Here is a 21,346-nt window from a genome sequence, read left to right on the forward strand (position 1 = left end):
AAAGCTGAGACTATAACAGCTGGAGAAGTAAGTGAAGAAGCAGAAGCATTTTGATTTTTAAGGACAACAGTGATCTCAGCCTGTTTTTTAAGCCAAAAGAGAAGTGCCAGTAGAGACGGAGAGATTGAGGATACAAGAAGAAATAGAGCATAATTGGTGGATTCACTTTAGGTAGAAGGTGACAGGAGTGAGGCAGGAGAAGAGAAGAAGATGCTACTGATGGAGATAAATTCACAGGGGTGGGAGAGAAAGTGAAATCAAAGGAATTTTCAACTGAAATAAAGGAGTCCCTCCATTTATCTCAGTGAAGTAGAAGGAAGGTCACATGCTGAAAGTAAGGGAGGATGGGGTAGAGCCGAAGTTAGAGTGGAGTTCTGAATTTCTGGAATATTAGGTGTGGTGACTGGAAAAGGAAGTTGGCAAGGGGTGAGGAAACTATTGTCAAGCACCATTAATGACCCAACTATTATAAGCACCAACCAATCTGCATGGCTGTATGATTTCCCTCCAGCAACTCTTGGCAGCCTTGAAATAGAAGTGGAGAGCTTTCATAGTTGGATTCTATTAGGGTAGGGTTTCATAGGACAATTATAACAAGAAGTCAAAGAGTGAAATTTTCCAGGACAGAAGCATAAGAGCAATTTACATGCTGGGCCATAGAGTCTCAGCCAGAAGAGAGCTGAGAAATTGGCTAAAAATGGAAGTGACTAGAATGATATTTGGAACACAAATCTGCTATTATTGTCCTGTTTCAATATTCCCCATTACCTTCTAGAAATTGAGGTCTTGTTGAGATCAAAGAACAAGTAAAATAGGAGTAAGCACTTGAAACAATTAGAGGGTTAGCCAGATGGGAAGCTGAGCTCAGAGAATGAGGTAACAAGGTTGAATATTGCAGAGAAAGGGTTATTCTGGATAATAAAAAGATTTGGGGCAACTATGGTTCTCCACTCTGGCTGCATATTATCTCTGGAGTTTTAAAAATTCATTTGCCCAGGTTTCATCCCCAGAAATCCTGATATAGTAGGTTATTGGTGGGCTCTAGACATTGGTATTTTATGGAACTCTACAGGTTATTCTGATGTACAACCCTGCTTGAGAACCAATGGTTTAAAAGATGGCCGTGGGAATGATTGCAGAAGTGGAAGGGAGGTAAAATTCATTAGAGTTGAGACAGATCAAGGATCCATAAGGAAAGGGTATGAAGGGGGTATCCATTAATATCCTGTTTCACACAGTGGTGGCAGCACAGAATGTAGGAAGGAAAACTGGGAGCCAAAGTCCTCAACGGCTAACAATGCACTTGGCCAGGAGAACTAGGTGGTGATAATCTCAAAAGAGAGGATTTTGTAGGCAAGTGTAGAAGTACGGATCTCGAATCGTTTTGATAAAAAAAGAGGAAGTCTGCCGTCTCCGTTCTCTCAGGCCTACAGGCTTGGGATGAGAAAGGGTGAGCAGCCTCCACCAGTCTTATCTAAGGAAGCAGCACCCTCATTGGATAGTAGGGTCTAAAGTCGTTGTTCTCAATCCCAGCTACGTAATAGAAATATCTGAGGAATTTTAAAAAATAAAGATGCCTAGGGCTACCCCAGACTAACTGAATGTGAATCTCTGGAGATGGCATCTCTGTCTCTTTTTTTAAGTTCTCAGATGAAAATGATGTACAGTGAAGTATGAAAACCTAAGGCAAGAGGTGAAGGAAGAGGTAGAAAATGTAGAAAAAAAAATGTTTCTGATAGGACAAACTCTTGCTGGCAAAAGAACTGCAGAACACTGGGGTGGGCATATAAAAGATGATAGCTGACTAGAGGGGCTTCTCATTCTTTATGAAGTAGCAGAATAGAGAAAGATGTCAGGATGAGAGATTCTGGAGAAATTAGGTGGCCCTAAGAATTACAACTGGAACTCCCAGTAGATCTCAAGGCCAAATGCTGTTTGCAGTTTGTGGTCCAGGCAGCAATTTGTAGCCTTGTTCTGAGTTCCAATAGAATATGGGAGATACACTTAGAAAGTGATACTTTTTTGGACTTCTGCTCTCTGCAAATGTCAACCCAGAGAGCTGACCAGGTTGAGCCTTAAGATAAATGACAAAAGCTCACAGAATTTTGCAGGGTGATACAGACATTTTAGTGTATCTAAAAAAACAAAACAAAAACCGGTTCTCATCTAGGGTCTAGTTTATTGCTAAACACTTACTGAAAGCTAGAGCTTTTTTTTTTTTTTTTTTTTTTTTTTTTTTTTTTTTTTTGATGCCACTGGTTAATAAATAGTTTAACTGTTGAAAAATTTGGTTCTGGAGACAATGTGGGGACGTAGATTCAAATCCTGGCTCTGATATTTGCCACCTGTGTAACCCTGGGTATATGATTTAACCCCATCAAGTCTCACTTTTCTCATCTATAAAACAAGAATAAGACCTACCTCATAAGACTGTTGTGGAGATTAAATGAGATAGCTTCAGACACTTGGCACATGGTGAGTGTCCATTCATGATAGCTATTAAGTGTGCAGGTACAAACTAGTTGCAGGGGAATGTGAGAATAAATAAATTACACTCCTTACTGTCAATTATCTCAAATTTTAGATAGAGAGGTAGATATGTAAAAAATAATCCTATGCTGATGGTACCAAGCTCAAAGTATACACTGAGTAGTTCTATGGGAGAATGAAAGGACAGGCATTTAACTTTGTCTGCAAAGAGGAGATAGGAAAAGACTTGCCAAAGGAGAAAAAGCCCAGGAGTGAGTCTTTAAGAGTAAGGACTAATAGGAGTGATCCACATAAATTTGGGGGAAAGGGTAAGAAGTAAGACTTTCCAGGCCTAGGTATGGCATGTATAAAAGCTTGGAGGTATGAGAAAGCCTGGCAGCTTAGGAAGCATTGAATGTGTATAAGTAGTAGGGCCCATGGCAAGAATAGAGAGGCTGGAGTGGTAAACTAGGAACATATCATGCAGGCCCTTGGATATCATGCTAAGAAACATAAACTTTTAACTTATGGGTAATAGGGGACAGCATTTAAGCATCTTAAAGGCAAGAATGTTACTCAGGAGGCTGAGGCAGGAGAATCACTTGAACCCAGGAGGCAGAGTTTGCAGTGAGCCGAGATCATGCCACTGTACTCCAGCCTGGGCAACAGAGCGAGACTCTGTCAAACAAACAAATAAACAACAACAACAACAACACACACACACAAAAAAAATACAAGAATGTGATCTAGCCACAGAGTAGAGAAATGAATGGAAGTGGATAAAATTGGAGGCAGTGATGCTAAGTGAGAAGTGCTGATGCCTTGGACTAAGATAATTATTTGTGGGGATGAAGATTCAAGATTTAAGACCAGTTTAGGAGATAGAATATATAAAACTTGATGATCAATTAGCATAGAAATAAAGAAGGAGTGAAAGACGACTCACAGATTCTTGGTTTGGGCAGCTGGGCCACTGCTGGATTACTCAGGAGCCAGAGAAAGCATTTGTATATGGCATCTAGTAAATCAGAAGTACCCAAATTGGGGAAACAGTTTAATTTTGAATATATAGCTTAAAAAAAGACTGAATCACCATAGGAACATCAGAACTTTTTCACTTCCTTAATTGTTTATGCCTTAGTATTGTTTTTATTTGAATTGCATATTGGAGGGGAGGATCATAATTTTTTTTTCATTGCTCAGAGCTGCCTAAAGGAGGAGGAGCCTAAGGCCTTGCTTCTTCTTTAATCTGTGTGGTTAGTGGTATCATTTCACTGAGATAGGGAACACCAGAAGAGGAGCAAACTTGGGCTTCCTGCCTTTGTTATGTTTAGCCCTGAGTCAAGAAAATTTCATAGCTAGGCTGATAAGGGATTGGCAGTCAGGTGGCCTTCTAGGAAAACACCATTAAGCCAATTCTGCATATAACTCGGCCCAAGTGGAGTGTTTAGTCAATTTGCTACTAATAGAAAAGTTGGGAAAGTTTATTTGCTGACAAGAGGGGCCATGAATTCAAGTTGATATAAGGTTTGGAGGTACAGATTAAGGTAGGAGCTCTTAGCTTGGAGTCCAGGGGAATTATGAATCTGTGAAAGTATATGTATATAGTACATTTTTATGGGCAGAAGTTCCATAGCTTTCTTCAGATTTTTCAGAAGATTGACCCCAAAAAGCTTACCAGGAGCTAGTTACTGTGAAGTGAATGAAACTGCTCCTTCAGAGTTCCTGACTTGCCTGGAACCCTTCCAGGGCCCTGGGAGGGGCCCCGGTACATTTGTATTTGTAATTTTACAATGTTTTTTACTTAAAGGGAACCTTCCTCTGAAGTTACATAAAGTATTTGGTCCCCCAACATGTGGATCCACCCCTGCCAACCACAGATTAGGGAATTACCTGAATTAGTATTTGGGAGTGGAGGCAATCCAATAGAGAAAGAAATGCAGAAGGCCAAAAACTGAACTAACAAAGTCAAAAGCAATGACAATCAAAGAAAGAATGGTCACTGAGAAAGGAGGAATGCCAGGCCACATTGTCAAGGAAGTAGAAAGAGAAGTAGCTAGCCATGGCCAGCATGGATGGGACATCATGAAAGAGAAAAAGTAAGAAAATGATTACAGGAGTGGCGAGGACACCTTCAATGGAGTGATGAGACCAGAGTGCCTTTCTGAACAAGTAAAACATGGTAGTTGAAGAAGTATAAATGTTAGCTATAGTTCACAAACATGCAAGGGAAGTAGGAGTACCAACAGAAAGCTCTAAACTTCACTATTGAGTTAGAATAATATTCATGAATAATGTAGGCTCACTATAAAAATGGAATCTGTACTGAGGGTAAGTTATATGGCATTTATGTATGTTTTTCAAAATGAGTCCTAAATGTGCTCCATGGCCAGGCAAAGACCTTGGGTGACTCTTGTTCCCCTGCTCCCAACCTTTATTTCCTGATCCTGTATATTTCCTCACACTACTTCAGTTTTCATATTTCTGCCCCATATCTCTGTCTTGTGGCTGGAGATAAGGAACAGTGAGAGAGAGTAGAATGAGACAAGAAGTCATAAGAATAGCCTTTGAACATGAAAAGTTTTGAATTTAAAATTTATCACGGGTAACCCACAAAACCACTAATCCATATATGGTTGAGTGTTGTCTGTAATTCAGGCCAAGGCAACATCTATTTGAACCAGAATGTTCTAAATTGACCACCCTGGCAATTCTGAAGCTGATTGGTTTTAACTGAGTAAACCTGGTTCATGCTGACTTGCCCTGTATTAGGAGGGTGAGTACTATTTGTTTTCAGTGTGAAATGTAGCCTCACCAGAGATACATGCTCAGATCTGCAAATAAGTGTGTTATGGAAGCTGCTAGATGCCATTTTAGAGTGTTTCCGGAGTGACTTCCTCCTGGGAACTATTTCCAGATAGACTATAGTTCTCAACTTAGTTTATTCAGTGATTATATCTTTTTAGGCTTTTAAATTATGAGCTACTGATACATTTATTTATAATTATGTAACTATGAAAAATCTGCTACTTGAAAAAGACAGTAATTTTTGAATGGCTGATATGATAAAATATAATGGAAACATGGAAAAATAACTACAAACTAGAAAAACTAAACCAAGGAATGGCTTTTTCTGAAAACTAAATAAAATTAATTCAGTAAAAAAAAAAAAAGCAGCAATTTGTAGCTTTTTACTAGCAAAGTGCTGGGTAGGAAATGATTGAAATATTTTTGATAATAAAAAAGGTTTGTAACAGAATTGATTTGCAGTGATATTCTTGTTAATAGAAGAGTCTATTAAGATATGGTTAATAATATAAACATGTTAAATTAAATAAGTACCAACCACTTGATTATTAGCTATTGTTAACATAGAAACAATTCACAATATCTTTATCAAAAGCTAAAGTGGTTTTCTTTTCTATTCGTTCTTTCTAATAGTATGCCTTAGCTTGACTTGTGTATGATGAATTTCTTCCTTAGTAAGTGGTTTTTGATTCAACAAAGCCAGTTAAGCACAATATCCCTAGATACCTCCTGGTTACACTGGTAAAAGGCAGAAATCAGTTTGAATGAGAGAATTGTTTCAAATGAGTTTTGGAAATTTTGAATTATTTGGACATAACATTTGTCATCATACTCTTAGCTACTTCTGCAAATAATTAGATTTTCTGGAGTTAAGTGTTGTTAAAATTGTGTTGGAATCAATTGTCTTTCAACTTTGTAATTCTTTTGATGAACCTAATTGTACAACTTGTGGATGCCAAAACTATACCCCAAATAAATACATGTTAACATTTTGCCTTTAGCCAATAAGAAGAAGGAGAAAGAGCGCCCAGAGATCTCTCTTCCTTCAGACTTTGAGCATACGATTCATGTGGGGTTTGATGCAGTCACCGGGGAATTCACTGTAAGTAAGCTCCTTGTTTTGTTTTGTAAGCCACGAAAGAATTCCCTTGTGAAAATAGGTTTCAAGCAATAATTGCCATGTCCCAAAATGTCAGACTTAATATTTTTGATGGTTCCAAATAAGATGGACATTGCCTAGGCAATCATAGATGGAAATAGAGGATGGCAACAGCATTGATCGAATTATTTTGTCCATCTTTTAAAAAAGTTTGATCACTGTATAGTCTCAACTTGGTTGAAAATATTAACTAACCATGGCACAGAAATTGTACTCCTGGCAGAGAGACACTGCCTGGGCTTTTTCTTTATCAAGTGAACTGAATCAGAGAATCATCTACTCACCTTGGCCAGTGAAAATAATCCATAAAAATATTTCAGGCTTTACATTAAAACCTAGAATACCCAGCTCAGTTAACTACACTAACCAAGAATCTCTATGGAACTGACCTGCTTTTCCCTTTGATTTCAAGAACATAGATTATTTTATAATTTTTAGTAGGTACATTTTGCAGATATTCAAAAAACAAACCTTATATTTCAAGAAGAAATTTTGATGGATATATCATGTATGTTCTAGTAGTTATATGCATCTCTCTCCTCTCTCTCTAGATATCTCTCTCTAGAGATGTTATGCAATCCATAGTAAATACCGATGAGAATTCTCTAGATAGACCATAGCTATAGATCAAGACTTTTGCTGAATATTTGTAGTGCTCAAACAGCACAAGATCTCAGATCTATGAAATTTTATACTTTTTTAAAAAAAAGAACTGGTAACTTTTTTTTTTTTAGATCAATGAGGGAAAAGATGTGGCTATGGCTAGAAATATGTCCCCAGGAAGGTCAACTACCTTTTTCCATGCTATTAATGAACTCCATCAAAATGTACATTCTAAAATAAGGAGTAATTTTGAGGGCATTTCAAGAAAAATCTTTGATAGAGCCATCACCATCAATTCCTGTGCTGTTAAACCAGAGAGAAATTTACATATTAAGTAGTTGAGTTTTTTGTTTCATAACATAGTAGTGAATAGACTGTGTTATATGATTAAGTGGAAAAAAAGAAGGAACAAATTAATCTATGTGGAGAAGCAAACAATGTTGCTGAATTGACAGTCAAATTATCTTATTTTTTCAATTCTGGAAGTAAGTGATATGAGAATGGAAATGGAAACAGTAAACACCTTGGCCTCGTAAAGTGGTGTGAGCTGATTATTTCTGTGTTCTCGGTAGCAAGCAGAGGAGAACGTTAAGAAATATTTACACATAAAGTGGAGATAGGTAAGATTTAACCAATTTCATCATTAAAGTCAGAGACATTACTCAAATGGCTTTGAGTTTGAACCTAGTCTTTACTATATTTGCAGAATATTCTCTTAGCCACACTTAGATACTCCAGCCTTGCTATTACCACTACCACCACCATCATCACCACCAGAAAAAAAGTAATTTGTATAACCTGAAAAACCTTATATTTTTAAAAATTATACAAATACTTTAACTATTTTTGCTGACACTTGAAACAAGAAAATCCCTTAAACTTTATAAAGGTTTTGCCTAATAACTCTTCCCTTTTTTATTAATTTTTCCAGCTTTGACATTTTAATGTTCTCTGTGCTTTTCCTCATTTAAACTACTCTTGTGTTTTATTGTTGTCATTCACTGTTTTTCTTTTTTTCTTCCTTTTTGTTTTCTGATGTGAAAATTTTCTCATCCAGTTATCCCATGTGACATTCTAGTTGCTTTCCAATATTTTATTCTTTCCACTTTTCAAACTTACTTGTCATCTTATTATACAGTATCTCTCTCTCTAGCTCTTTCATTTATCTTTCTGGATTCTGAATGGAAATGAAAGAAAGTAAATCACCACCATCTTGCTAACTGCAGCACCAGTCATTTTCATTTTGCTGTCAATTAGAACCCAAAGAACCCAAAGTGATAGGCTATCTTTCCAATGATGAAAAACAGTTGGATACAGCCAACCCATATGAAAAAAATACCCCTCTCCCCACTAAAAATATCCCCAATTTGAAATAAGATAGCTGTTTGGAAATATTCCATTGTTATGAATCCATTGAATATATAGATAGACATAGGCTAAATTTGGTAAATGGAAGTACTTTATTGTCATCTTGATGATCTTTTGTAACTACTTGTTCATACATTATTTTTAAAGATGCCAAATTCTGCCCTTTTTGGTACTTTTTTAACCTGTGATTTACATTTACTATATTATTATGTTTATTACATTTAAATATGCCAAATTATAAAAAGCTTTTAAGAAAGTGTTTTTATTGGTAGGGTTTAGAATTGTGTCCTAATTGTTAACGCACCACTAATTTATTGCGTGTTGGGAGGGGATCATATTGTTAAGTTTGATTATCGTGGTTGTTTAGGTTGAATTTTGTGCAATTTGCTGAACTATCTAATCCAGTTGTCTTACAAGGGCTTGTTATTTTGAATATTTGGACACTGATTTGCTGTGTTGCTTGGTGATTGCTCTCTGGCTAATTGGCCCATACGACCTTGTTTGTATACCTGGTCATACACTTGGACCCTGAAGCTAAACATAGGTTGGGAGGTGAGATTTTTGGTATTCAATGATTACAGGTCCTTACCCTTTATATTGCCATTTTTGTCCCAAATACTTCAGAACTCCCCTTTCCAGACCTCTAGACCTGTGATGGTCGCTTCAAGTCAATCAGAGGGAAAAATGGTATGAGTGATATAAATTATCATTTCTTATGATAAGATAAATGCTTGGCCTGTTATATCATGCTGCCATTCTCCTGGGCTACACTGGACAACCCCCAGCTTGATGTACTTCTAGTTGGTATCATATACACAATCAGGCATTGATATGTGCTCCTGCTTCTGATGCTCAAACTCCTAGGTCTTCATTAGCTGTCTGACTTTTGGGATTAGTTTCTCAATGTGGCATAATGAGATGGCTTTATGACTATGTGCCTTTGTGGCATACATTCAAACTTGAATGTCAGGTTTTATTGATAATTGGGTTTGTCTCAACTTAGAAAAAAGAAATGTCAGCAGTGTAGTCAAAATTATGTCAGCAGTGTAGTCATGTGGTAAGTATAGTTGTCTGGAGGATTTTTTGCTATTGACAGCACTTTTTCCCGCTGTCTAGTGATCATAAGACTACCACAAAAGCTTAGAAGTGCCATGGGAATGTATAATAACTGCAAATATTCTAATGACTATAGTAATGATTATGCCAGTAACGTCTGCTCTAGTGCTTATGTGCAATGCATACCTCAATTTGTAACACTTAATAACTCCTTTGGCCATTACGGTATTAACCAAATGCTATTAATTGCACTTAGAATCAGAACTGGGATAATGCATGGGCTCCTGAGTTCAAATTTTTGGCTTAAGGCTTTAGCATCTAGCCGCGTGAAAAATGCATGTAAAAGTGTCATTTCACTGTGCTTGGAGTAACCCCAAATACCAGGAATCAAGGACATATATCCAAAATCAAGCCAGTTGGGTCAAGCATGTTTCTGTAGCATTTGAGAGATCTTTATTTAGGCAAAGCTGTTACCTTATATCTTGTCTTATTTTGTGGGAAGTGGGATTTTAGAACTGTAGTACTAAAATGGAAATTATATATATATGGTTTGAAATGGAATGGTTTCCCTTTCCCTAGTCTAAATATCTAAGAAACTTAAAATATAGAGTCTGGCTGTGTGGGAATGTTCTTTATCTAGTTTTCTCTAAGCCAGCCATGACTTTAGCTACAAAGTGAAAAAGAATCACATCAATGAGAGTAAAATTCAGTGTTTCCATACAGCCATCCTTTGAATTTTAGCCACATACACACTTTTGAAACTAAAATTGGTTAACCAGAATTGGGAACTGAAATTTGTAAGTTTATCACATGGCCATTGGCTACCTGTGATCACCCAATTATAAAAACAACTTACAAACTATTGTCAAAGCTTTTCATGATGCCATCCTTCTTGCCTCCAAATTCATATTTCTGCCTTTTAATAATTTCTCCAATCATTTAATGGTAATTCTTATTAATACATATTTATGGAGGAAGCATCTTGCCAAAAGTAGGATTATACATCCAAACTTTGGAACATTGTCATTTTCTCTGTTCTCTTAAATCTGTTGTCCTGTAGCCTGTCCTGTCCCTGATTTAGTTAAAACCTCCCTATTTTCATAACCGCCCCACTTTAGAAGGGACTCCCCCCATTCAGACCCATTGATTTCATCTCCTCCCACCTTCTAAGTTGTCCCACATTCTGTTTTAACTTTCTTTTCTTTCTTTATTTACGTCCATTACAGCCAGATCTCTATGGCTCACAGATGTGCCCAGGGAAGCTCCCAGAGGTGCGTCACAGGCCCAAAAGAAGCTTGCATCAAAGTGCTTCTTTGAGATGTCATAGCACTGCAGCAGCAGGTTCATGTGTGTGCAGTAGAGTTGTTGCTTGGCTTATCTCACTTTTTTTGTTGTCATTCCCAAACTCTGGAGGCCCACGTCACACATTGTTTTGCCGAGACTTCATAGGACAAAGCCACATAAATTGTGTCTGGATGCACTTCAGGAATAGTGTGTCTGTTTCTCTCTCCAAGTTTCTCTTGGAGGTTGGATAATTATGAAATTGAGACTTCTGTAGGCTGAACATGTAGGAAAGAATGTTGAATGCTCAATGCAAAGCTAACCTCTAATTTTTACAATTCTCCTTGGTTATATTTCCAAATACTCCCTCCTCTCTGCTCTAAATGCTTCAGATTATTACAAATTCTCACAAGGCTTTGGCGTGGTTTTCATAGTCCCCAGGTTCTATGTGGCCTAAAAATGAAGTGAGGAGGAAGGGAGAGAGAGAGGAGAGGAGAAGGAGAGCACGCCCTGGAGAAAGCTGCAGGGAAAATGCCCAAAGCAGCATTAATGTTACTGTTTAGCATCTCAGTGGTTCTTGCTCCTCCACAATTCTATTTTTTTCTCCTACCGACCTGACTTTATAGTAAAGCTCTAGACCCAAAAAATTACATTTTGTAATCACGAAGTATAACCTGACCAAGGGTGATCCTTTCCTTTTATTCTAAAATATATTCTGATTACAACATGACCAGAAACAGCTTATGTTATTCCAGTCATAAAACCCATTGATCTGCACTTTACTATGCTGTGCACAAATTTAGAGAAGTCTTGCTATGTCTGCCCTGAGTCGCCAGAAAAAAAATAAGCTAAGCCGTAAACATCATTTCATGGATGAGCAGAGTCAATATGGAGGTGATTTTCATGCGCTTTTTTTTTTTTTTCTATCACAGTCATACTCCCACCCACCCTTTTTAAGTTGGATCCTAGTTTTACCTATGTGTTTTAATTAGAGAAGAGAATGATTGCATTATTAAGTTACTAACTTTAAATCTAGAATGTAACTTCAGTTTCCCAAGTGTAATCCTACAGGTAGCATGGGCTTCTTGGTGAAGAACTTTACTGGAACATAAAAGTGCTGCTGCAGAATGTTCTGAGCCACCATTCTTTCCCTTTGGTTGTCCACAGGGAATTCCCGAGCAATGGGCACGATTACTCCAAACCTCCAACATAACAAAATTGGAACAGAAGAAGAACCCCCAAGCTGTTCTAGATGTTCTCAAATTCTATGATTCCAAAGAAACAGTCAACAACCAGAAATACATGAGCTTTACATCAGGAGGTAAGAGGAAGTCTGTGGTATCAAAGGTGAAAAAGTAATTTCAATCTCAGAGCGTCATGTTGAGAACAAAATGTCTGTGGGACATTTGAAGTCAGTTCTAGTACCTTCTTCAAATGGCATCAACATAAGGAAACCAAAAAATGAGTCGGAATTTGAGGTTGATGTTATGTTATATAACTCAAGTATTTTTAGAATCAAAATAAGGTAATTATTTAGTGAAGTAGTAGTTGTGAGCTTGAATTGGTAGTGACAATTGTTGTCTCTTTACTGTCATAAAGACACTCAGTCATTTATCGGGCTTTGTGACATGTTCATTAAGTAAGAGTTGTATGCATGAAACCATGGTCTCTGGAAATTTATTTTGTCCCTTAGATTCGTTGATTTGCAGCATGATGACATAGCACATGTTTTGTTTGGTGTCAGGTTATTTTGATAAGACCCCCGAATCAGACCAAAAAGAGAAAACTATATCTCACTATGTTTAGAAATTGAAATATCCATGTTATTGCCAAATCTTGACCTCATTTGCTAGTGTGTAGATTTAGTCTTTGTTTGGAGCTTTGATGTTCAAATTTGCACTATAAGCATCTGTACTGGTCCATTTTCATGCTGCTGGTAAAGACATGTCCAAGACTGGGAAGAAAAAGAGGTTTAATTGGACTTACAGTTCCACATGACTGGGGAGACCTCAGAATCATGGTGGGAAGTGAAAGACACTTCTTACATGACAGCAGCAAGAGAATATGAGAAGGAAAAAAAAGTGAAGAACCCCGATAAACCCATCAGATCTCATGAGACTTATTCAGTTTCATGAAAATATCATGGGAAAGACCAGCCCTCATGATTCAATTACTTCTCCCTGGGTCCCTCCCACAACATGTGGGAATTCTGGGATATACAATTCAAGTTGAGATTTGGGTGGGGACACAGCCAAACCATACCATTTCGCCCCTGGCCCCTCCAAATCTCATGCCCTCACATTTCAAAACCAATCATGCCTTCCCAACAGTCCCCCAAAGTCTTAACTCATTTCAGCATTAACCCAAAAGTCCACAGTCCAAAGTCTCATCTTAGACAAAGCAAGTCCCTTTTGCCTATGAGCCTGTAAAATCAAAAGCAAGCTCGTTACTTCCTAGATACAATAGGGGTACAGGCATTTGGTGAATACAGCCATTCCAAATGGGAGAAATTGGTGAAAACAAAGGGATTACAGGGCCCATGCTAGTCCAAAATCCAGTGGGGCAGTCAAATCTTAAAGCTCCAAAATGATCTCCTTTGACTCCAGGTCTGACATCTAGGTCATGCTGATGCAAGTGGTAGATTCCCATGGTCTTGGGCAGCTCCACCCCTGTGACTTTGCAGGTTCCAGCCTCCCTCCCAGCTGCTTTCACAGGGTGCTGTTGAGTGTCTGCAGCTTTTCCAGGTGCATGGTGTAAGCTGTCAGTGAATCTACCATTCTGGGGTCTGGAAGATGGTGGCCCTCTTCTCACAGCTCCACTAGGCAGTGCCCTAGTAGGGACTCTCTGTGTGGGCTCTGACCCCATATTTCCCTTTCGCACTGCCCTAGCAGAGGTTCTCCATGAGGGCCCCAACCCTGCAGTAAACTTTTGCCTGAGCATCCAGGCATTTCCATACATCTTCTGAAATCTAGGTGTGTGTTCCCAAACCTCAATTCTTGACTTCTGTGCATGTGTAGGCTCAGCATCACATGGAAGCTGCCAAGGCTTGGGGATTTCACCCTCTGAAATCACAGCCTGAGCTGTATGTTGGCCCCTTTCAGATAAAGCTGGATTAGCTGGGACACAGGGCCCCAAGCCCCTAAGCTATACACAGTACAGGGACCCTGGAGCTGGCCCACAAACCACTTTTTCCTCCTGGACCTATGGGCCTGTAATGGGAGGGGCTGCCGTGAAGTTCTCTGACATGGCCTGGAGACATTTTCCCCATGGTCTTGGGGATTAACATTAGGCTCCTTGCTACTTATGCAAATTTCTGCAGCTGGCTTGAATTTCTTCCCAGAAAATGAGTTTTTATTTTCTATCACATAGTCGGGCTGCACATTTTCCAAACTTTTATGCTCTGTTTCCCTTATAAAACTGAATGCCTTTAACAGTACCCAAGTTACTTCTTGAATGCTTTGCTACTTAGAAATTTATTCCACCAGATACCCTAAATCATCTCTCTCAAGTTCAAAGTTCCATAAATCTCTAGGGCAGGGGCAAAATGCCTCCAGTGTCTTTGCTAAAACATAACAAGAGTCACCTTTGCTCCAGTTCCCAAAAGTTCCTAATCTCCATCTGAGACTACCTCAGCCTGAATTTTATTGTCCATATTACTATCAGCATTTTGGACAAAGTCATTCAACAAATCTCTATGAAGTTCCAAATTCCCCACATTTTTCTGTCTTCTTCTGAGCCCTTTCAAACTGTTCCAATCTCTGCCTGTTACCCAGTTCCAAAGTCACTTCCACATTATTGGGTATCTTTTTAGCAATGCCCCACTCTACTGGTACCAATTTACTGTATTAGTCCATTTTCATGCTGCTGATAAAGACATACCTAAGACTGGGAATAAAAAGAGGTTTAATTGGACTTACAGTTCCATATGGCTGGGAAGGCCTCAGAATCATGGTGGGAGGCAAAAGGCATTTCTTACATGGCAGCAGCAAGAGAAAATGAGAAAGAATCAAAAGCAGAAACCCGTGATAAACCCATCAGATCTTGTGAGACTTATTCACTATCACAAGAGTAGCATGGGAAAGACCGGCCCCCATGATTCAATTACCTCCCACTGGGTCCCTCCCACAACACTTGGGAATTCTGGGAGATAGAATTCAAGTTGAGATTTGGGTGGGGACACAGGCAAGCCATATCAGCAACTGAAATGTATATACCAAATAATACTTTCACATTTTGAGATAGATGATTTGAGTTCTCTCTCTACAATAATTTATTAACTTATTATTTAACATCTAAAGAATGAAGGGAATATTATCATTAGTACTCCAGCTATAAAGAGCCCCTACCTCTTGGCACTGGATTTAGTATAAGCAGGCTTTAAGTTTCTTTGAGAATGATCCAAGGATACCCTTGGAAGGGGAAGAGTGTCTGATTTGGCCATATCAAATATTAAAGCCCAAACTGCTAAACTGGACTTTCTTAAAATGAGAAGATTGCTTAACTGCTGTTATTCAGTGTTGAAAACCTAAAAAGAAAGCCATCAAGGAAAACTTTTTACTGTATTTAAGCTTTCACATAGAATAAAATATCTAAGAGATCCTGGTGACATATCAAAAAATGTTTCATGTGAGAAAATCAAGAGCTGTGCTCCAAGTTAGACCCATAGGCAACCAGAACTGAAAATGTATTCAAGAAATCATTTCACTGTAACCATGAATACACTTTAGAGTATCAGAGTTTGTTCTTTACTCCAAATAGCCGTTGCTGTTTAACATTTAGTTTTATATGCCAAATTTCTCTCAACTTACAAAGATGAAATCCTGACAACTATATTAAAACTGTACAGTTGTACTGTACTGAGGGCTGAGTGTACCTCATCATAGGTTTTCTGAATGCTTTGGTATTGGGACTGACTAATTGCACAGGAGGAGAAGAGGAGGAGAAGATGGAGATAGCACAGGAAGGTGGAAAGAAGGAATGGAAAGGAGGTAGGGAGAGAGGAAAGTGGGAAAAATCCTAGTTATAGAGTAGTTCCCCACTTACTCATGTGGAATATGCTCTAAGACCTCCAGTGGATGCCTGGAACCATGGATAGTACTGAACCTTATGTATACCATGTTTTTTTCTATACCTGCTTACCTATGATAAAGTTATAAATTAAGCACAGTAAGAGATAAACAACAATAGCTAATAATAAAATAGAACAATTATAACAATATGCCAGCATCATTACTTTTGCTCTTTGGGGCCATTATGAAGTAAAATAAGGGGTACATGACTACAGGCACTGTGATAGCTCCACAGTTGTTCTGATAACCAAACTGGCTATTAAGTGACTAGTAGGCTGGTAGTGTAAACAGAGTGGGTACACTGGACAAAAGGATGATTCACGTTTCAGGTGGAATGGAGCAGGACAGCATGATATTTTATCACACTCAGAATGGCATGCAGTTTGAAACTCATGAATTGGTTATTTCTGCAATTTTTGATTTAATATTTTTGAATCACAGTTGACCACAGGTAGGTGAAACCACAAAAAGTGAAACTTCAGATAAGGGGGACTACTATAGACGTATAGAATCATATCAGTTAAGAGTAGGTAATCTTGTCATTCTTCCATATAAATGAGATTCACCGGAGGCCTTCATTAATGTCTGTAAAATGACCTAGTAAGAATATGGTGAGGATGTAATGGTGTGAGCTATTTTAAGAAAAGCTATGTCATTAGTCATAATATCTAGTTAATACTAAATTGGAACATTTCCTTCTAGTTGAAATAATGCAGTTTTTTCATTTTGATTTTTCTGGTGTGGTCTCTGAATGAAACAGTCTTTGTGAAACAAAAGTGACCTCTCTATTCTCACTTTGCAGATAAAAGTGCACATGGATACATAGCAGCCCATCCTTCGGTAAGTGAAAAATTGAAAACTATGTCACATGTTGGGTGTTTCCAAAGATTCAAGAGAATATAACTGCATAGATCCAGGTTTTAGATATAGAGTCTTTTAAAAACAATTTTAAGGTATAATTCAGTTATATAAAATTCACCTATTTTCAGGTAAACAGTTCAATGAGTTTTGGTAAATATATATACCTGTGCTACCATCACCACAATTGAGTTTTAGAACATGTTCATCACCCTAGTAAAATCCTTTGTACTGGCTTACAGTTAACTCCACTCACCCCACCCTAGTCACAGGCAAGAACTAATATAGATTCTGCCTTTATGGATTTGGCTTTCTGGACATTTCATGTAAATGAAATAATACAGCATGTGACTTTTGGGGATTGGCTTTTTTTACTCAGTTTAATTCTTTTAAGATTAATCCAAGTTATTGTGTATATCAATAATTTGTGTTCCTTTTGATCTCTGAGTATTCCACGATATGATTGTACCACTGTTTGTTTAACCATTCATACATTGAAGGCTCTCTAGAAAATTTTCAGTTGCTAGCTATTACAAATAAAGCTACTGGGAACATTCTTGTACAGGGTTTTTATGTGAACAATGTTTCCGTTTCTCTTACGTGTAGAACTTTGAGAATAATAATCATGTTAATAAAAATTTCTCTGAACACCTACAGTGTACACTTACAATATAAACTGTAAGATAATTTTATTTTTATAAGTACTTAATCTTTCCTACAGCCCAATTAAGTAAGTCTCACCATTGTCCCCATTTTACAGATGAGGAAACTGAGGTTTTGAGAAATTAAATAGCTTCTCTAAGGTTATAACAGTATAAGTTTTGTATGTCACTTGTTCCAACAAACTGAGGTACAGTGAGGGAAGTGACTTTGTCCAAAGTCACATAGATAATTTTTATCAGAGAAGTGACTAGAAAATAAGTAACCTAGTTGTTGAAAGTGCTATAGTATCTGAAAGAGTATTTGAACACATTAGACAGAAAATGATCTCAGATATTCTGATAGAAATTACTTCCTGCCTCATTTGCTTTTTTAGGGGTGAAATAATTTGCATTACTGAAAATCTCCTAACCATTTATTCAAACAGTCATGGTTGGCCAAGCTGATTCTTCTTCCTTTTATAGCAGACAAATGCCTTTGATAGTGGACAGATGTCTGCTTGACATCACCCTGGGTAGCCAGTATGACACCAGTAGATCTTCTTTAGTTGTAAAGAGTAAAGGTTCTGAAATGTTATGCCAGCTTCTCAAAAATTAAAAATGGTATTAACCATATGATCTAGCTATTCCACTTCTGGGTGTATACCCATAATTGAACGGAGGATCTCTGAGAGATATTTATACACCCACGTTCATTGCAGCAATATTCACCGTAGGCAAATGGTGGAAGCAACCCAAGTGTCCATCAACAGATGAAGGGGTAAACAAAAGATGGTATGTATAAACAGTAGAATATTATTAAGCCTTAAAAAGAAGACAATTCTGACATATGTTACAACATGGATGAACCAGGAGAACATTATGCTAAGTGAAATAAGCCAGTCACAAAAGGGTATATACTGTATGATTCCACATATACGAGGTACCTAGAGGAGTCAAATTCATAGAGACAGAAAGTAGAATACTAGTTGCCAGGAGCTGGGAGCAGGGGGAGTGGGGAGTTGTTTAATGGGTACAGAGTTTCAGTTTTACAAGATGAAAAGAGTTATGGAGATGAATGGCTTTGATCATTATACAACAATATCCTCAGCAGTACTGAAATGTATACCTAAAAATGGTTAAGATGATAAATTTTATGTTATATATATTTTACTACAATTAAGAATAAAATGAAAAAAGAAAGAGTGTAGGCTCTGGATGTAGGTATTTAATCTGATTTCGCTATTTACTAAGTATGTGACATTGGGAAAGTAGCTTAGCTTCTGTGAGCTTCTTTCCTCAGCTTTAAGACGGAATAATAATAGTACTTACCTCCCAGGTCTTGTGTGAATATTAAATGTGATAATGCATATAAAGTACTTAGTATAGTGCCTAGCACATAATATGTATTTATTAAATGTAAACTACTATTATTTTTACATGACAAAAGAGGAAAAACTCACTCTTTTCACACATGAAACTTGTACTTGCGCTTTGCTCAGATTCCCCAAAACAGAACAGAATATGGCCTTCTCATCTGACTGGCCATTTCCCCTTTTCTTCCATCTTTGCCATGATAGCTTCCTGGGCCACAATGAAAACAACATGTGAAGGGAGGCAATAGGAAAATAGGAAGGACAAAAATGACAACCCTCCATGATAACACATACTTTACCTCCTTTGATTTCATTAATATCATGCTTGTGCAATCTTGACTGGGTATTCTGGCAAAAAAAAAAAATATACTTTTTTTTTTTTTTTTTAGGTTGGTCGGTTATTTGAAACACCAACTTTCTAGGATAGCCTGTGTATTGGTTTTTGTTTTCTCCTAAGATATTAACTGTTTCTTTTGAGATTGATTCTATTGGTTTTGCTTGTAGAATTAAAACGAAGTCTATATTATAGCTAAAATATTCCATTAAGTTAGAAAAAAATGATGATCTCACTGTCTGGAGATAAAACAAATAGATATTTACCTATTTAACATATATTTACCAACTGCCTCCTTATAAGCTCTAGGAAGTTTGGCTATTAGGCTGGTAGGGGAAGGTAAACATGGACATAAAGAAGTACAATACAATATGGATAGTGGCCGAGTACAATGGCCCATGCCTGTAATCCCAGCACTGTGGGAGGTTGAGGTGGACAGATTGCTTGAGCCTAGGAGTTCAAGAGCAAACTGGGTAACATGGTAAAACCCTGTCTCTACAAATAATACAAAAATTAGCTGGGCATGTTGGTGTGCATCTGTAGTCCCAACTACTTTGGAGGCTGAGGTGGGAGGATCACTTGAGCCTTGGAGGTGGAGGCTGCAGTGAGCCTTGATTCTGTCACTGGACTCCAGCCTGAGTGACAGAGCAAAACCCTGTCTCAAAAAAAACCCCAACAATATGGATAGTATTACATGTCATAAAATATGTCGACATGCTATGAGATTTCAAAGAAAGTAGATTGCTTTAACTGGGGAGGGAAAGGGAAGCAGGCCCTTGTCTCCAAGGGCTGAAGCTCAGTGTCTGGTACCAAATAGATACTTGGTATGTATTTGTTGAATGTTAAGTTAGAAAATGCTTCATATAAAAGTTGGCATTTGAGCTAGATCTTAAAGGTCAGATGAGATTTCTTTTTTTTTTTTTTTATTATTTTTTATTTTTTATTATACTTTAAGTTCTAGGGTACATGTGCATAACGTGCAGGTTTGTTACATGTGACAGATGAGATTTCAATCTGTGAAGATGGGAAGGGCATTTTAAGTAAAAAGAAAAGCATAAGAAAGGGTATGTTGGTGAGTAGAGCAAGTAAACAAAGAATATGGGGTTGAATGAAGACTGAGATGCAAGAAAGGGAATCAGGAAATAAGTCTTAAAGGTTAAGGTGGAACCAAATCATACAGGCCCTTAAATGGTATTCCAAGGAATCTGGCTTTCCAGTATTCAGTGGGAAGCTTTTGAAGTGTTTTGGAGCAGGAAGGTTAAGTGATTAACACTTAGACCTTGGGAAGAGTAATCTGACAGCAAATGTCCAGAATGAATTAAGGACAAATGGTGAGACTGGATGAAGGGACACTAGTAGGGAGAATATTGCAAGCATCCAGGTAATCAGAGCCAGAAATGAGGTAGTAACAGCAGGAATGGGGAGATTACATTCAATTTCTAGAGGTATTTAGATTATTAATTGGATGTTGGAGGAAAGAGTGAGGTCAAAGATGAACGCAGGCTTAAACTGATAGCTGGTGGGTAAAAAGATAATGATGCTGTCTTTCAGGAGAAGCCGATTTCTGTGGGAAGATGCTGAGTTCCTTATTGGACAGTTTGAGTTTGAAGGGCTGGCAGGACTTTCAGGTGAAGATAATGGATTGATGGCTTGATGAAAGCTAGGTTTCTATTGATTGAATGAACTGAATTGGACCCCGACATTCTATTTGAATCACTTCAGTGGGACTCAGTTCCTTAGTAATGGATAACTGCATCTTATGTTTTCCTTACAGTTTTAGAAGAGAGTGTGGTTCGCAATGTGTGTGTCTTTTTGCATCGTAAAAGCTCCCAATAGATCTGGCTGTCTACAAAATCTAATTTAATGGGTCTGACAAACCCTTGTAGACATAGCCTGAACTGATCACAAGTTTTGCATCCTTTAGTAGCCCGGGTGAGAATTAAAACAGAAGCAATGTTGTTTTCTCTAAATGTTTTAAACTCATGATTCTGTAATTAATATTGAACTCAGGGATAGATCTCATAACACCTGCTTTACTGCTTATTTGTGGTAGCTTCTTTGATATTAGTGTATTCAATTTCAAATACTGTTCAGGCCCTTACTCTTTAATTTGAGGCTAATTTTAAAATTTCATATTTTTATTGTACTGTTGAAAATAAAATGACATATTTAGAATCCTAAGTTAGTATTCCAAGTGGAAAGTAACAGCAATAATATGTCATTATTGTGTTGTCATATTGAATGTGCCATTATCTGTGCTTAGAGCAACTGGGTGTGCAGTTGACAGATTGCTCTTTTGTGATTTGCAGTACTGGTTAATTTTTTTT

The 21,346-nt window shown here is 37.7% G+C and overlaps 1 protein-coding gene across 1 annotated transcript in view; it reads left to right on the plus strand.

Annotated features, from left to right (window-relative positions):
- Nucleotides 1-21,346, plus strand: part of PAK3 (p21 (RAC1) activated kinase 3) — a 132,685-nt gene that overhangs the window by 40,221 nt on the left and 71,118 nt on the right. Inside the window, exons 8-10 of the mRNA XM_030934462.1 lie at nt 6,279-6,379; nt 11,912-12,065; nt 16,616-16,653. Of these exons, the coding sequence (XP_030790322.1) occupies nt 6,279-6,379; nt 11,912-12,065; nt 16,616-16,653 (293 nt within the window). The remainder of the gene's footprint in view (nt 1-6,278; nt 6,380-11,911; nt 12,066-16,615; nt 16,654-21,346) is intronic.

Source organism: Rhinopithecus roxellana, chromosome 7 (assembly GCF_007565055.1).
Source record: "Rhinopithecus roxellana isolate Shanxi Qingling chromosome 7, ASM756505v1, whole genome shotgun sequence".
Lineage (NCBI taxonomy): Eukaryota > Metazoa > Chordata > Mammalia > Primates > Cercopithecidae > Rhinopithecus > Rhinopithecus roxellana.